Source organism: Scyliorhinus torazame, chromosome 26 (genome assembly GCF_047496885.1).
Source record: "Scyliorhinus torazame isolate Kashiwa2021f chromosome 26, sScyTor2.1, whole genome shotgun sequence".
Lineage (NCBI taxonomy): Eukaryota > Metazoa > Chordata > Chondrichthyes > Carcharhiniformes > Scyliorhinidae > Scyliorhinus > Scyliorhinus torazame.
Genome location: NC_092732.1, coordinates 38,405,922 through 38,424,383, shown reverse-complemented (window position 1 = coordinate 38,424,383; position 18,462 = coordinate 38,405,922). Strand labels below are relative to the sequence as shown.

The following is an 18,462-nucleotide window of genomic DNA, read 5'->3' as shown; positions in this document are numbered from 1 at the left end:
GGATAGAGAGAGAGAGGGATAGAGAGAGAGAGGGATAGAGAGAGAGAGGGATAGAGAGAGAGAGGGATAGAGAGAGAGGGATAGAGAGAGACAGAGGATAGAGAGTGACAGAGGATAGAGAGTGACAGAGGATAGAGAGTGACAGAGGATAGAGAGTGACAGAGGATAGAGAGTGACAGAGAGGTTAGAGAGAGACAGAGACAGAGAGGTTAGAGAGAGACAGAGAGGTTAGAGAGGGATAGAGAGAGACAGAGAGGACAGAGAAGGATAGAGAGAGAGACAGAGACAGAGAAACACACACAGACCAGCCGGTTCCAACACAAAGCCCATCTCTCTCTCCTGCTCTGCCACACAGCCCTCATCCTTGGGTTACACACTTGCATGACCGACAGCTGACTGGGGTGCGGGGGGTCCTCCTCCCCTCTGCCTGCGATTTATTCTAATCCAAGCACCAGAGGGCTGGTCAATCAGCTGAGGGTCCCAAGCGCATCAACCTTTCCCGGCTCAGGTTGTCCAGAGCACACCGCCCACTGGTCTGCAGATAACCCACCGCGTGGTCCAGGCTGCTGGCCAACTGAGGTGTCTATTTCTGCTGGTGGGAGGGATCCAGAACAATAACCGACTATATCTCCTGGAAACGCTGTTGAGGCTGGGTGGAGTCAATTTAAAATATTTGATTTGAGTAAGGGTAGTCAGGGTTACTCAAAGTGACCAGAGTTCAGACGCTGACCAGCGCTGAATGGTAGAAGACACTAGGGGGTGAATGACCTCATGCTTGACACTGCGCACCCAGTTAGCCGTTCCTATACGGTGCACGTTAAGGGGCCAGCGGGTTACTTTATCAGCGGTGCGACGACTCACATCGAGTGTGCTGACTAATACCTCGCTCGCTCGGGAGGCCGATCTGGGATTGTGAGTCCCCCCACCCCCCCCCCCGTGATCTACAGCCTCTCAGATTCGGAGTCGGATTCACCCTTCTGGTCACGCCGGCTCCCTCAGTGTCGCCGCGCAGGGGCAGATGTTGGACGGGCAAAGAGGGACGGCGGCAACCCGCAAGGGAGTTGGGACTTCAGGGCACGATGCGAGAGACGAGGGGGGGGGCTGCCGAGGCATTTCATCTGCCTTTTGGGTCATGTAAAAAAAAAAAAGGGGTAGACGCGCACACTCAGACGCACAGAGACACACACACACACACACAGAGCTCTTACCGAGGGTCATGGGATGGTCCCGTCTGGGCCAAGAGGATGAATTCACACTGCAATGCCGAACCCTGCGAGTATTCCATGAGGCCGCTGACGGGATTCTTCGTTAAGCAGGCGCGAAGCCGGTCGGTCGGCGAAAGCACCGGCTGCTGGTCGGCACCGGCCTTTCCGGCCAACACGCCCTGCGGCAAACCGACCGTCTCCCCGGCCTCGCTCACGCGATTGATGATGTTCAGGTCGTCGGGGATATCATCCGACGCCCACTGCCCGTTACCGGTGGTGCTGTCGTAGTAGTTTGCTTCAGCGTGATTGGCGCGGTTGCTCTCCCCCTTAACAAGGAGCAGCGGGGCGGAAGTGGACAGGGTCTGAAAATCGTTGGTTTGCCCCGGAAGGCCGACGGCCTGGCCATTCCCAATGCTCTCCTCTTCCCCGACTGCCACCCCTTCGATGTCATCCTGAGAAACGTCTGGAACAGCCACTGGTATTCCCTGCACTGCTCCAAATATGGGTTCACCCATTTCATGCACCTTCTTCTTCCGGAGAAGCACTTCCTTCTTTCGGTCCGAAAGGCTCCAAATGGGTGGGAACGCAGCCTCCTTGTAGAGATCACCCTGGGTTTCAAACAAGTGGAGGGTGGGGTTGATTTGGCGGGCTGACTTCAGGCCGATATTTTTGGCAATCTCGAGAGCAGTGGCCTTCTCCTTCTCCAAAAGGAAGGAAAGGATTTTGTCCTTTTGGCTTTCGCCATCTCCAATGCTGGCGCGGTCGGCCATGCTGTCTTCAGAGCTGTCTTCGTCTTCAGACTCTTCCTCCTCTACCTCGGAAGGGAGGGGTAAAGCGGTGTTCCCGGGCGACCCCTGCTGGCCTTCAAGGTTCGCAACCTCTGCCCTGGCTTCGGTTTGGCCTGCGAGGCGCCACAGAGGAGGCGAAGTGCCCTCCTTTACCACCCGGTTCTCCCCCAGCAGACCGTACAAGATTTGGTTGACCACTTTCTTCTGAACGCCCAGCTGCTTGGTTATCTTGCGCGCCGGGATCCTTTCCCCTGGCCTCAGCTTGCCCAAGACGGACACGATCTCCTGCCGACTGTTCCCGCCCAGGGAGATATTCTGAAACGCCGAGAAAAGCGGATCGAGCCTCTTGTCGGGCCTGGGGTTCTTGTCTGCTTGCTGGGCAGGGGCAGCCGGGGGCCGAGGGGATCTAACTGGCTGCTGGCAGAAGTTGCCGTCCCAGTTCTTGGCCGCTGGTTGGAATCTGCTCCTCTGCTTTTGCTGGTATAATGCCTGGCTCCTGTACAGCGGCTGAAACACGCAGGCAGGTAGTTGTGAGATTTGCCCGGTGAGAAATCGGATTTGCTGGCTTCGAAAGTGATCAGTCCCCGCTCCTTGATACAAGGGGTTGGAAGTCTGATGATCGTGGAGCTGGTTATATTGAGGAAAACCTTTTGCTTTACGTTTCTGTGTTCTTCTATCACCGCCACCACCTCTGCTCATAGCTCTCCGAGAACAGCAAGGGGGTGGTTTCCTTTGTCAACAGACAAACGGGCATGCAGAAGGAACCGGGACCTTGGTCCAATGGATCAAATCACCCGAGTGCACCTAGAGGGAAAAAAAATAATCAAAGAAAATCAACATTAGGCACGGAACAGATTAAAACAACTCGGGGCTCCCAGTCCTGAACTGCACCCCCTGACTCTCGCTGGGAAACAGCTTTGGAGTGACAACAGGGCGGGTTAGGATATCGGTCAATGTTCCCGGGCAGGGATGGTCAAGCCATTTGAGCTACCTTCTGGAGGGTTGCTGGGTCCAGCGAGGTGGCACCGTAGCTCAGCTCAGCACCTTCCAGGGAGCAAGAAATCCTGCATAAAGAAGCACTGCTGCCTCACGGCGCCGAGGACCCGGGTTGGAATCCCGGCCCCTGTCAGTGTGGAGTTTGCACATCCTCCCAGTGTCTGCGTGGGTCTCGCTCCCACAACCCCAAAAAGATGTGCAGGGCAGGCCGATTGGCCACGCTAAATTGCCCCTTAAATTGGAAAGAAAGAATTGGGTACTCTTATAAATGTTTTTTTAAAAGCAAATCTGTGCGGCAGTGCGCAGTCCAAAAAGGGATTCTGCCACACCATCCACAGCCCTCAAGGGGGCTGCTGAACCCTAGGAATTAATCTCCTTTATTCGCTGGTGTAATCAAGTACTGGACCCCAAACAGACAGCACACTGCACAAAAATCCCACGACGGGTGTAAAGAACACGGACCGGTTAGGCCAAGTGGCTGGTTAATTCCATGCACGGAGCTGCCAGAGGAAGCTGGTAAAGGCCTCCGTGACAGACTCCAAATCTTTGCCTTGTGAAAAATGAGCAATGTGCTGGTATTCTGGAGCCATGTTACACAGAATGTTGCAGTTATTTGGTCCAATGGGCTTATGCCACAGATTCCATTTCACATCGGTCTCCTACATCCCATCAACATATCCTCTCGTTGACGGTCACCCTCACACAGGTACTGAAGTTCCCCAGAAGCGTATCGGGCCATGAACCAATGGATATGGTGGCCGGCTCTACGTTTTAACCACACTCAGCAAGTGGCTGTGAGAGCAGAATAACGTGGGGCTGGGAGACGGTAGAGGACGGGGGTTCCCGCAAGTGGTCTGTTGAACGATTACAATTGTAATTAAGAAAACGCAGCAAAACCTACTGCTTGAATTACTGGTCGCCGCATCCCTCTCGAGGACAAGACGATCAGAATTCTAGAAGCAGCACTGGGAAAAGCAACAACGGGCGACACAATCGCGACGCATGCCAGGATCCACTTTCCTCCAGGTCAGGTAACCCCGGGAGCAGTGATGGGGGAAGAAATAGGGTCAAGTTTCAACTGGGCAACCACATGCACCTCTGTTCCACCAGTCCGTGCACCACGCAAGTGCAAATGCTGATGGGAATCGGACTTGTTTTGCAGAATGTAGAGGGAATTAAGGACTTGGAAAGGAAATTCATCCCGCAATTAAATTTCATTTGTAAAATCTAAAAATGACTTTGTTAAATCCTATCCAATATTTCCTGGGTCCCAGCCACTCCATAGTCTATTAGTCGTTCCATTAAACATTTTTAAAAATTATTCATAGGTGGCGGTGATGTGTTTAGAGGGGAGCCCCGTGAGGGAGAATAGACAGATTTACAGGTTGGATGAGGAGAGGGTGGGGCGCCAGCTGGCTGCTACGGAGCATTGGGTAACGGTCAAGTCACCAGTCCCAGACGATCATAGGCTGCTTTACCCTTTCGAGGGGCAGAGCTGACTGCTTAGGATTTAACCCAAGGATCACCGCAACTCGGGTGAGGAGCCTTCATCCGTATATGCTATGTAATTCTCCTGTTCTGTAGGCCAACCTGGTAAAAATAGATGTTACAGCCTCCTGTTCCTGGCATATTTATTTTACTAACACTGGCTGCACATGCCAGGAGCCAACGCAGCGATATAAAAACAGCTTGTGTATTGGTACCAACAACGTACACCAGCAAGCGAGCACAGAGAATTAGATTATTAGATATTTAGCAAAACAAACCCGGGGCAAACTGGTCCACAGAAGGGGACCAGCTGAATGAAACAGTTCAGTCACGGCGCAAATGAGCGAGCTTCGTCATGAAGTACCTGTGGTTAACCACGCACCTGCGACAGCACAACCCTGAATGCAAAGGGAAAGGTGGCCACGGGGTATTTAGTTTGGAGCAGCAGTTTCAGCCTCGAGTCTCCCAGTCACGGCCTCCTGGTAAAAGAACGGAGCTGGTTCGGAGGTTCCTCCTCAGTTACAGGCAAATAAATCCCTGCCTGAAACTTTGGGGCATGTGTGAAAGGCTTCGGGAGTCTAAAATTGAGCCAATTGTTTCAGCAGAGGACACTGAGATTGAGTTAACTTGGATCCTTAGGAAGCGGGCATTCACTGGTAGAACCCCACAGTACAGCCCACTCCGCTTAAGAGCAAGTCACTTACAAGCAAATCTCTTAGTAGACAGGCGATACTTATCTTTGCACTGACCAGTCAGACTAAATGCAACAGTTTGAACTACACGAATTGTACTTGATTTTAAGCAGTAAGCTGCACTGATGCTGCCTTCAACAACCCCTTCAGTTAGGCCCCAGTTTCGATTCTGCTCTGCACTTCCTGGGAACGGGGAGTGACTTGTTATCCTGGGTTTTCACAGGGCCGAGTCACACACTGGCTGTGATCGACAAGAGGCTCCACCTCTTTCCTGCTCAAAAAACAACTTTATCCCGCGGGGACAGAGCCAGTTTCACTTTCATTTCCACCAAAACTGAACTAATTCTCTGTGCCACCTGCAGCAGCCAGTCGCTTCCACACAACATCCACCGTGCGGCTGTCGCTGGGCTGGCAGTGAGGCGCAACGCAAGCTGCTCAAAATCTTGAAAGCGGGGGGGGGAGGGTGGAGGATGATAACGATCAGGGACAGCCATATATGTTTGAGTCGGCTAGGGTGGAGGCCAGGTTTAGGGGATGGGGGGGGGGGGGGGGAAGATGCGGCGGCGGTAATGGGGGATCCGTTCCTGGTAAAAAATTGACAGTATACACTGCTAAAGGTTTTGATGGCTTGTGAGTTCTCTTTATGAGCATATAAGTCTCAACCATAACATTATCAACTTTGTTTATGTTTTTTTCAGTTTCTCACTGTTAACTAGTTCCAAATTTATTGGGGCGGTCTGCGAGAGTTAGTGGAGAAGTACAGGCTCGCGCAGTCGGAGGGGTTCAGACACTTTCGGCTCGCGCAGTCGGAGGCACTTTCGTCTCGCGCAGTCGGAGGCACTTTCGTCTCGCGCAGTCGGAGGCACTTTCGTCTCGCGCAGTCGGAGGCACTTTCGTCTCGCGCAGTCGGAGGCACTTTCGTCTCGCGCAGTCGGAGGCACTTTCGTCTCGCGCAGTCGGAGGCACTTTCGTCTCGCGCAGTCGGAGGCACTTTCGTCTCGCGCAGTCGGAGGCGTCGAGGCACTTTCGGCTCACAGTGGGAGGTGTTCAGGCACTTCCGGCTCGCGTAGTCTGAGGCGTCGAGGCACTTTCCGCTCCCACAGTCGGTGGCGTTCAGGCACTTCCGGCTCGCGCAGTCGGAGGCGTCGAGGCACTTCCGACTCGCGCAGTCGGAGGCACTTTCGTCTCGCGCAGTCGGAGGAGTCGAGGCACTTGCGGCTCGCGCAGTCGGAGGCGTCGAGGCACTTTCGTCTCGCGCAGTCGGAGGAGTCCAGGCACTTGCGGCTCACACAGTCGGAGGTGTTCAGGCACTTCCGGCTCGCGTAGTCAGAGGCGTCCAGGCACTTTTGGCTCGCGCAGTCAGAGGCGTCGAGGCACTTTCCGCTCCCACAGTCGGAGGAGTCCAGGCACTTTCCGCTCCCACAGTCGGTGGCGTTCAGGCACTTTTGGCTCGCGCAGTCAGAGGCGTCGAGGCACTTTCCGCTCCCACAGTCGGAGGGGTTCAGGCACTTTCGGCTCGCGCAGTCGGAGGCGTCCAGGCACTTGCGGCTCGCGCAGTCGGAGGCGTCGAGGCACTTTCGGCTCACGCAGTCGGAGGCGTCCAGGCACTTGCGGCTCGCGCAGTCGGGGGGGGTTCAGGCACTTTCGGCTCGCGCAGTCGGAGGCACTTTCGTCTCGCGCAGTCAGAGGCGTCGAGGCACTTCCGGCTCGCGCAGTCGGAGGCGTCGAGGCACTTCCGGCTCGCGCAGTCAGAGGCGTCGAGGCACTTCCGGCTCGCGCAGTCAGAGGCGTCGAGGCACTTTCGGCTCACGCAGTCAGAGGCGTCGAGGCACTTTCGGCTCGCGCAGTCAGAGGCGTCGAGGCACTTTCGGCTCGCGCAGTCGGAGGCGTCGAGGCACTTTCAAGTCCGGGATTTCGCGAGGAGGGACCGTTCGGGTTTCCAGGTCGCACTGCCGTTCTCGTTGGGGAAAAAGGGTATTGCTGCTGGCCGGGTTGAAGGAGGGTACAACTTCAGGTATCTATGGGAGGCTGGTGACGGAGGGCAAGGCCTCGCTGGAGGGGATTATGGCGAAATGGGTGGAGGAGCTGGAGGGGGTGAAGTGGAGGAGGGGTGTGGTGTGAGGTCTTGCTGAGGGTGAATGCCATGTCAGCGTGCACCACCTCTTGGAAAGAGCATCCTACCCAAGGTCAACACCTCCACCCTATCCCCATAACCCAGTAACTCCACCCAACACTAAGGCCAATTTTGCACACTCAGGGCGATTTATCACGGCCAATCCACCTAACCTGCACATCTTTGGGGGGGGGGGGGGGGGGGGGGGTTCTTGTTTTTGTATCTAAATTTTACAATGTTCAATAAAAATATTTGCAGAAATGAAACTTTCTGGGTTCCCTTGCGAAAAGCACCCAGTGCGAAGGACAATCAGCTCTCTCTCCAATTGCCTGCACTGCTGTGTGAACATCGAGCTAAAAAGGTTATTTAAATTGTCGCCAAGTTACAGTCGCTAGATGCAGTGAAGTAAATCGACTAGCACAGCTCCTCCACACTGCATCAAAGCGCAAGGGATGAACAACCAATGCCAAACCTTAATGAACCACATTGATCGCTCTTACGGAACAGGATTTTTAAAAAGAATTAGGGACCTAAAGCCAAAGTAGCACTAGTGGCTGCCAGGTCCCCTAATTCCCATTGTGACTACGCGTCAAAGTGTTTGTTGGCTGGAAAAAGCCTCAGCGCGCCCAAAGGTCATGCATGGAGTTGTAGAAATGCAGGTCTTGTGACGACTATACACCAGAGGGTATGTTCCTCTGGGGAGGGGGGGGGGGGAATGCCGTTCCCGTCACAGACAAAAGGGGAACTCTGCCGGTGGGCGTCTCCGCGGCTTGCCTTTGAGACCCTAATGGGTGGGCCGAGTCTTTGTGACGAGCTGCCGAATTGGCCAAAACAAAAAAAATAGGACAACAGTTCCTTTGTTTTACGGTGTTTCTTTTTTCGTCAATGGTTTATTTCATGGACGACAAGACAAATCAAGTCGAAGCGCAAAGATTTGGAGCAACTCTTGCACAAAGGTTTGTTAATTTAAGCATCTAAATTGTAACTTTTTTTTCTCCAAAAGAACAAGCGGGGTCACAGATTTTTCCGCCGGCGTGTGTAGCATTGCAGTTACAGGCCCCGTTCAGTACAGCCGGATGAAACTCGTGGATGGACAAGTCACGGAGAGCTGGAACTTTGAGCTGGAACAGCGGTTAGCACAGTGCCAGGGGCCCGGGTCCGATTCCCACCATGGGTGAATGTCCATGTGTGTGGCCACGCTAAAATTACCCCTTCAAAAGGTTAGGTGGGGTTATGGGGTTGCCAGGAGTGGGTGACCCAGAGGGTTGGTGCAGACTCGATGGGCCAAATTGGCCTCCTTCTGCGTTGCAGGGATTAAGAGGAAGAAAGGAATGGAAGGATATCACGGAATTGTTGCAGCGCTCGAGGAAGCCATTTCTGGTCGACACCAGCTCTCCAAACAAACATCATGGCTGGGTGCCGTTTGCCCGCACTACCCTGCACATTGTTCAATAATCATCCAGCGTCCTCTCGGACGCCTCGATTGAACCTGCCTCCGCCACACTCCCCGACAGCGCAGTCCAGACCCCAATCACTCACTGCGTGAAAAAGATTTTTCTCGCGTCACATTTATTCCTATTGCAAATCACTTTTGTCCCTCTCGTGCATGATCCTTTCGAGCGGGAGTGGTTCCTCCCCGTTCCACTCTGCCGAGTCCCCCATGCGATTCTGAACAGCTCCATCAATTCTCCTCCCCTCGCCAAAGAGAACAGTCCCAATCTACTCTCGTCACGGACGTTTTTCATTCCCTCCGTCCTGGAATCGTTCTTCTGATTCTCTTCTGCGTTGGCCAAAGCGCTCACATCCTTCCTGTGGTGTGGTGCCCAGAACGAACAGCGGCAGCCGTGTGAACCATCCACAAGATGCACTGCAGCAACTCACCAAGGTTCCTAAGACCGCATCCCCCTCCGAGTCACTCACCATCCCTACTTGGAAATATATCGGCCGTTCCTTCGCTGTCGCTGGGGGCAACATCCTGGAACTCCCTCCCTAACAGCACAGTGGGTGTACCTACACCTCAAGGGCTGCAGTGGTTCAAGATTGCAACTCAGCACTACCTTGACGGGCATTAGGGATGGGCAATAAATGCTGGCCGAACCAACAACGCTCGTTTGGGGGGGGGGGGGGGGGGAAAGAGAGAGAGAGAGAGAGAGAGAGAGAGAGAGAGAGAGAGAGAGAGAGAGAGAGAGAGAGAGAGAGAGAGAGAGAGAATCGTGCAGACTCCACACAGACAGTGACCCAAACCGAGAATCGAACCCGGGACCCTGGCGCTGTATAGCTACAGTGCTAACCACTGCGCTAAGGAGGCAGGTGTGGAGCATAAACCACCAGGTGCACAGACTGACAAAAGAGCCTGCTCAGTCATTGCACACGTTATTTCTCCCAGGCGGGAATAGCCCCGAGCACCCAGAAAAGGTTGCCTCGATAATTAGTTTGTGGCAAAGACCCCTCGACGCGCCACGGTTTGAATACTTAAGAAGCTCCGCTTCATAACAGCAAACATAAAAATCAGACCTTGAAACTGGAGGCCGGATAGCACACTTTGACAACAATTTTGTTCAGCGACTTCAGGTTAAATTTCAGTGATTTTTATATACATAGCAATCGAACAGACGATTGAGAGTGGCCCAAAGTCAAGAGCGATCAACTGCAGGGTTTCCCTGGTGGTCACATTCTGTGGTGCCACGGCCAGGGTGATGGGTGTGTGACACTCGTACTGTGTCCACTTGAACTTGGGAGGGGGGGGGGAAAACGTTCAGCGCTACCGTTAGGTTCAACTTGCCTAAACAAGAGTGGCCTGTGCCTGGAGTGTGTGATTTGCGTTCTAGAGTAGGATGAATAAGTATGGTGGTTGCAGGTTTGTCACGGGTGGCGATGAATGCAATTTGTCAGGATGCATTCCTCTGAACAAAGCCAGTGCCAAGTTTGCATGGGTGAGGGGCACCGCAGGGTTTAGTGTCATGGGTTGGCATGCCACTGTTATTGATAATAATCTTTATCAGTGTCACAAGTAGGCTCACATTAACACTGCAATGCGGTTACTGTGAAAAGCCCCTAGTCGCCACATTCCGGCGCCTGTTCGGGTACACAGAGGGAGAATTCAGACCGTCCAATGCACCCAACAAGCACGTCGTTCGGGACCTGTGGGAGGAAATCGGAGCACCGGGAGGAAACCCACGCAGACACGGGGAGAACGTGCAGACTCCGCACAGACAGTGATCCAAGGGGGAAATCGAACCTGGGACCCTGGCGCTGTGAAGCAACAGTGCTAGTATTAGGCATTGCGTGGTGCATTGGCACCAACACCCACACTGCCAGAGATGGTGAGAGAGGTGTATGTATTTATGCTCTAAAATGATACGTGTTAAATTGGAAGAAAAAGATTGTGAAAATGACCAGCGACGAGTACAACTGCTACACACTCACCGTTGGCACACAGGTTCGTCAAGATTTTGTTTTGAAATAGAAATTTAGAGTGTCCAATTCTTTTTTTCCCAAATAAGGGGCAATTTAGCGTGGCCAATCCACCGACCCTGCACATCTTTGGGCTGTGGAAGAGACCCACGCAGACACGGGGAGAACGTGCAAACTCCACACGGACAGTGACCTGGGGCCGGGATCGAACCTGGGTCCTCGGCGAAGTGAAGCAGCAGCGATAGCCACTGCGCCGCCGTGCCACCCTCGGTTAGTCAGGAATAAAGATATTTCCCCCCCCTAACTCAGAGCAATGCAGCGGGCCCACAGACATCAGCCAACTTAGCGGAAACTGGAGGATTAAAACAAAAACTATTCTGCTGCTTCGGACACAGCGGCCTTGGGGTGTGGAAAAAAATGAACAGAATTAAATCAATGATTCTGCATCAAACCATTTGTGAGAGCAGTGCTTTTACAATAAAGCAACTGAACTTCACTGTCAAGTGAAAGACATGTGAAAGTCAATGTGGAACATTGCCTCAAGGAGAAAAACGCTGTCAAAGTTTTTCATTTTGCACTCAGCAGGACAAATTCAAGAATACCAAATTTCACACGATCACGACAATTTGTACTCCAGGAGAAAAAGGGGAGCTGATTGGTTGGCATGTCGACTCCGGTTAGCGATGGGGTCTCCACGGACAATGGGTCCATACGCTCTAAGCCGTGCGTCATTTTCGACCCGGCGGCCCGCAAGTTCCCCGTTGCTTCCTCCGTGGCAACGTCTCGGCCACAGTCGACCTGCCAGCCAACCAACTAGTTTTGCTCCAGTGGTAGAAACCGCCGGGATTGTTTGAAATTTGGTACTCTTGTGTTTGGCCTGATTGGATGCAAAACAAAAAAAAAAGGCTTCAAGCAGCAGGTCTCTTTACAACGGTATTCCAAGTTCCACGCTACAACCGTTTTGAAAGCCAATCCGTCGACTGTTGCACAGGATCTCTCCTGGTTTAGAACACGTTAAAACCAGAAGAAGAAAAAAAAACGTTGTCTGGTTCCCGATGAGGAAGAGGATTCCCCCGTTCAGCATTTTTATTTTGACGTTTTCATTTCTGCCTTCCTAGGCTGAGCTATATTAAGACCCTGGATTTTCCCTTTGCAGACGGTCCCCCTCAAACCAGGACAGAGCAAACCACCCAATTCAACGCCCCGCCACACTTAAAGTGCCTCTGCACTCGGCCGTAAATGCAGTAAAAATAAAAGCCCTGCTGCTACTTATAAATGGCTCCTTTTCCAAGATACTGGTGTGTGAAAGATGACTGAGGAGGACACAGCCGGCGTGACAGAGCGACGAACACAAATTGCAGGCCATTTTCCGTTTGGATTCGGAAGATGCTTTTAAGCATCCTGGTTCCCCGAATTAAACTCCAAATAAACTTCTCAAACTTACACGAGCAAAACAGATGGCTACTTATTTTAGTTTAGAACCCGTTAAGTCAGACCACACTGATGTACTAACGCGCTGGAACTAAGGCTGCAAGCAAAGACAAGATTCCCCTGCACTCTTCCCCAAGCACCCCCACAGGCTGGTTTACCAACCAGCTGACCTTCCCGCCCCACACCCGGCTGAACTTCCCGCCCCACACCTTCGCAACACATCATTTCCGCTTCCCTCTAACGCAACAGATGAGCCTGCTTGGTCTCCACGATCGCGCTCCAATCAGGTTCACCGGCGGAGCGGGCAATGCGCATCTCTGTTCCTTTGTGCCGTCTTCATCTTTGCGAGGACGGGAAATCCAATCTCGCACATTTAGGTCGTTGTGAAGCAACAAAATGCTCCTTTTGCTCAGCGCTGGATACTGCTCAGTTCTCCGCACTCCTGCTACCTTGCTTGCTCGCAGCTAGAAAATGGAGGAATCTCTCCAACGTGATTTGGTGCCAAAAGCATAGTCAGTCGGGGCACGTGGCATCAATGTACGTGCCGGGCATCTGACCGGCTCCCCGCCTCGGGTGGGAAGGCTGCATCATTCGCATTTAATAGCTGGTCGCGGGTGGCATTCCCAACTTAAAAGCCGGCCTTTGGGCGCTTCGCCCGCGATTGGGATATAACCCCCCTCATTCCCAGTGAAGAACTGTAGGCGCCTCCAAGTACCATGCAACTGACAGAGCGGAGTACATCTGTAAGGCTATGGTGACCTCATTCAACATGAAGAGGCACAAAGTGTTTAGCCAAGAGATTACAATCTCAACTCCCTTACGCACATGATGCAGAGCGTGTGCATGGATGTTTAATAGGTATGTGCTTCAGGATCCGGAACTTGTGAACAGGTTCACAAGAATATTGCAAGGATATTAGGGGTTAAGGTGAATTCTACTATTCAACAGCCAAACTCAAGAACGCGGCTTAAAGTGCCACATTACTGCCACAGTTGGGAGGCGAAGCAGCAGTGGATATAAACTCTGGCAGGGACTCAATGGGCCAAAGAGGGCGTTATCGCCTCGATGTAGTTCTCTCAATCGCTGCAGCAAGACCTGGACAATATTCGGGCTCGGGCTGACAAGGGGCAAGTTACATTCACGCCACACAAGTGCCAGGCAATGACCATCTCCGACAAGAGAGGATCTAACCACCGCCCCTTGACATTCAATGGCATTACCATCGCTGCATCCCCTCCCCCACTATCAACATCCTGGGGGGTTACCATTGATCAGAAACTGCACTAACCATATAAATACTCTGGCTACAGCAGGTCAGAAACAGGAGATGTCGAGGAGCGCATCTCCTGACTCCCAAAGCCTGTCCAGCATCTACAAGGCACAAATCAGGAGTGCGATGGAATACTCTCCACTTGCCTGGATGAGGGATGGACAATAAATGAAGGCCTAGCCAGCAACGTCCGCAACCCGAGAGAGAATTTAAAAAAAACAAGAAATAAACCTGCCATGTTTGGACTTGGGAGGTAGCAAGCCACTTACAAGGAGTGCTTTGTGAAGTAATTTTCCCAGTTAAATACGAGAAGTGGGTTTGATTACTCCATGGATGGTCAAGTTTCTCGGCTCCAGGAAGTTCGGCGATTGGAATTTGCCTCACTGCTAAGCAAGCAGCTTCCGCTTCACTAATAGAAAGTAGAAAATGCTGGCCCAGCAGGGAGCCCCATCTGTAGAGAGAATATTAGAGAGTTAACGTCTCCAGGCCGTACGACTTCTTCTGACACAGGATGCCCGATTCACTCGACTAGTAACCAGTTCCCAGGTGGCTGTATGATTGGAGTTCATGGACACCCATCGCTCCCATGTATAAATGAAGGACACCGCTCATTTACCGCCAAAGAGCGTACCCACTTATCACAGGTCAGAAATTCCAATCAAATCGACTGGCTAACCAGAGCACTGCTGGGTAATATTAAACTACAAGCTCACGATGGGTCCTGCTGTCAGTGGATTCGATACCTCTCTCTCTCTCTCTCCCCCCCCCCCCCCTTCCGAACCCCTGCCAATTTTGCAGAGTTATTTGTAAAGGCATCATCACATACCCGTCGAGCTCTCTGCAATAAAAGCAGGGTCCCTTAAACCCAGCCACTTGATAATGCACAACCCTAGCTCCGAGCGCAGGCCAGACAATTCGACAGGAACAGAGTCAACTGTTGACCGTCTGCGTCTAGAGTGAGCGAGGAGGGTGAACAATATTGGGCCAACCTCCTCAAATGCATATACCCAACTTTCACGAATAACAGTCCATCATGCTATATTTCCTGACCATCAGACTTCATGATTAGCTCATCATCAAATTAAGTTTCTTGCTTTTAATTGTCAAGCCTTACTTCATAAATGCTAATGCAGGAAAGAAAAAAAGGGTAGCTAGCAATCTAAAACCTAGACAGCTTCGAATGAGGGTACAGGATATCCTTAACCACCCACTGAATCTTCCCAATTGCTACCTAGCTCGATTTCAACCCCTCTCCCGGCTGCCGTCAATGAATCCAATCAGACCTTGCTCCCGACTGCCAGCCTCCGCGCTCGTCCGACCTTACACTCAATTTGCATTGCCTCTGCAGAGCCGATTTGTCATCCACGGGACAACGTTTTGCCCGAGGTCTGGTCCGGCTGCCCAAGCCTGCTGCCCCCCCCCCCCCCCCCCCCCTCACTCCCGAAGCCACATGAGCAGGCTTTGTTTGTCGGTCGCGAGTCTAAGCGTCGGATTTTTCATAAAAAATACAACACCCAACAAGAGCAACAAACGAGTGAGAATTCCCTGATCCCGGCTCTTCAAAACGGCCCATCGAGTCTGCTGCGCTCAGGCCCTACAGTGGGATTTGCGTCCACACCTTTCTGAATCAGAGGCCAGGGGGCTCCCAGGTGAGCCAATCCTTCTACCACGGGCAAGGTATTCCATAGCGCTTGGCATTGGGCACTGACGGCACGCTGCCCAAAGCTGGGCAAAGGAAACCACAGGCCCGCGAGATGCCAGAAATGGATGGGCACAGAGATCCTGCGGGGGCGAAAATTAGAATGAAGAGCTACACGAGCCAAAGATAAAGCACAAAGGCTTGAAACCGGGAAGTGGAAAATAGATGAAATACCAGCCGTGCCCGTGTGCACCTGCAAAGGCAAATGACGTGTTAATGACGTGGAGATGGGTGACTCTCCAAGTGAAAAATACAACGGATGGATGAAAATAAGTGGATGATGGGGAGGGTGAAGACCAATAAATGGCCAAAAATAGAAAAGGGGAAGAAGAAATGGCACCGAAGGACTAAGGAACAATCAAAACATTTTAAGAAGGTTCAAGTAGGCAACTCACCACAATCTTCTGAAGGGCAACTAGGGACGCCCACATCCCGTAAAGGAAAAAGTTGAGGAAGTTGGTTAAAAGGCATATGGTATTCCGGGCTTAATAGTGGCATAGAGCATGCAAGCTAGTTATGACAAGCCTTTGCAAAACACCAGTTCAGCCTCAACTCGAGTATTGCGTCCAGATCTGGACACAGCACGAGAGGAAGAATGTGATGGTCCCGGAAAGGATTTAGCAGAGATTCATGAGAATGGTTCCAGGGATGAAGAAGTATTGGAGTAAAAACAAAAAAGAGAGGGAGAGGGCGCAGCATCTAACAATAATAATAACTTATAGGCTTTAATGAAGTTACTGCGAAGGGCCCCTAGTCGCCACCTGTTCGGGGAGGCCGGTACGGGAATTGAACCCGCGCTGCTGGCCTTGTTCTGCATTACGAGCCAGCTGTTTGGGCCACGGCGCTAAAGAGAAATGGCAAGAAAGTGGGAGCGGCCGTATTGCTCCTGCTGAGAGGCAGAATGGGGGAGGCCGGATGAATGGCCTTCCCTCGTGTTGTAACAATTCTAGGACTATAGGGAGCAGCGGGGGGGGGGGGGGTCACCCTGGATGGCGAGAGTGTGATGCAGAATGATACCAATGGTGTGGGTGCGATCGCCATGCCCGCAGTGGTAGTTAGTGGAGGCCCGTCTCCTCGCCTCGTACCACCTTTGCCCCACAAGTGCCCCACCACCAATTCTCTCTCTCCAATGGAGACAAGATGCCCAACGCCCTTTATGGACTATAGCACATTACTGAAATGCGCCGCACACGATATAAAATGGAATACAAACTAAAAATAATAAAGGGAGGGCGAATTAAGATCGAGAAAGACGGAAGGGGGCAGGGAAAAGACCCTGCACGTAATGAATATTGTAATTTTGGAAGGGGCGAGGCTCTGACGTGCACTGGACAAATATCAGCGAGTGACGTCAAGCAGACATGACGTCTGTCCGATATGTACCAATGCAGCACCGACTACTGCCAGGTCAGTGCTGGTGGAGACATCATCCTAGCTTCACCTACACCCATGTGCCAACGCGCCACCATTACGGGTGACCAAGTAGGCAGGCGATTAGCAAGCAAGAGTTAAACTTTGTTTGCAATGTCAAGGAGATCGGCTAAATTAAAAATACTCAAACATAGACTTGTCCAGCCGTTTCGCAGGCGCCACAGCACGAGAGCAGTTTTCAGGTCTGGTCCACACGTTAATAAGCCTCTTTCTTACACCGTCGGAGACAGATGGTATGCCCGCACTGGAAAGCACTCGGTGATATTTGTCAGAGTCTCACCCTGTGCAAAGATCTGGAAAGTTTCCACAAACAAGGTGAATTTGACATGGGGGAAAGAAATCCCCGCAAAGGACTGTTACCTTTTCGAACAGAGGAAATGGATTGCAAGGGTTAAAGAAGGACAATGCTCCTCTCCTCTCAGTCACACTACAGAAAATTCCACACGAGATAATCCATCCCTTAAGCACAAAGCCGGGGGTTCAGCAATCTAAACTAACTGCCATCCGGCGTCACAATGACTTAACAAAAAAAAAAAAAACCGGAGCACATATTATAGCAACTCTACTTGACGCTGAACCTTTCTAGCTCTACCTGGATAATTCATCGCTCACACATTGTTTGGGGTCCTCAGATAAAAAAAATACTTTGTAACGGACACGCCTGGTGTTTAAATTATTAAACAGCAAGGCCCGGGAAGCTACACGCGCGGGTGCTAGTTCACATCAAGCCACAGAAGGCCTCAGGAGCGTCACGTGGGCAAGTCGGGTGCCTGACCCAACACGGGAAATTGTAGCCACATACTTCGACATCACAGCGTGCAAAAGGGGTTGAACGATCCCCAAGGCGGCAAATTGAAAGCGGGAGGCAGCCACCATGCTGCTGGTCCAATCAGCCCCCAGGTCGCCACACGGAGCACCGACAAAGAGTTCCTGAAAAACAGACTCCCCCCGAGGGAGAGTGACGAGCACCTCCGCACACTCAGAGTTGTGAAGAATGTCATAAATGTTTAAGTGAACTAACAGATATTGAGAAAAGCAAATTCCAATGGCTTAGCTGCCATTTTTGGATGCCATCGACTTGGCAAGGGATCTACCACGCTGCCTCTCACAGACAGGCTGCCTGAAAGCAGTGACTGGGGTTGCTTTTCTGACCTAATCATATTGATCAAGTAGGCAGGAAGAATGTCTCACCCAACATTTCTAAACACCCGTGAATAGTCAATGTGCTCTCTCTTCCACCTTCTACCATCCAGTTTTCACGCGTCCTCTTCGGAAAATAAATAACAGCTTTAATCGTCATCGCTCCTCTAACTCCCCACATCAGGTGGGAATCTGGACAGCGAATGTCAACAGGCTACGTGACTGCAGAGCACGAGAGCAGAGCCCAAACGGGCCCTCGCCAGTTATCTGCACACATGTCCACCCAACAAGGAGGCAGGCTGAGAGGGCAAAGAAAATCATGGACGAAACAAATCCCTTTCATCACAAATCATTCCACAGACCATTCCCGTACCAGCCTCCCCGAACAGGCGCCGGAATGTGGCGACTAGGGGCTTTTCACAGTAACTTCATTTGAAGCCTACTTGTGACAATAAGCAATTTTCATTAATCCCAACCTATCCAATCTCCCCTGGTCGCCACACATTTCCTGCCCTGGCAACATTCTTATATACCTCCCCTGCACTCGCTCTCCAGAGCAATAACGTGCTTCCTGTAATGCGGTGCAGGTAATACTCCAGCAGACTCGATGGGCCGAAAGGCCTCCTTCTGCACTGTAAATTCTATGATGGCTCACCCAGTGGGTTATACAATTGCAACATTCTAGCCGTACTTTCATATTCTAAACCTCTGCCAATGAAGGAGAGCGTTCCGTCTGCTGCCTTTACGCACCCGTGTACTCGTACGCCAAGACTTCTCACTATATCTACCCCTCTT

General features: G+C 51.9%; 1 protein-coding gene across 1 annotated transcript in view; it reads right to left on the bottom strand.

Moving 5' to 3' along the window:
- Positions 1-18,462, bottom strand: part of LOC140402881 (double-stranded RNA-specific adenosine deaminase-like) — a 47,867-nt gene that overhangs the window by 16,479 nt on the left and 12,926 nt on the right. The window contains exon 2 of the mRNA XM_072490508.1: positions 1,209-2,797. Within this exon, the coding sequence (XP_072346609.1) occupies positions 1,209-2,692 (1,484 nt within the window). The 5' untranslated portion in view covers positions 2,693-2,797. The remainder of the gene's footprint in view (positions 1-1,208; positions 2,798-18,462) is intronic.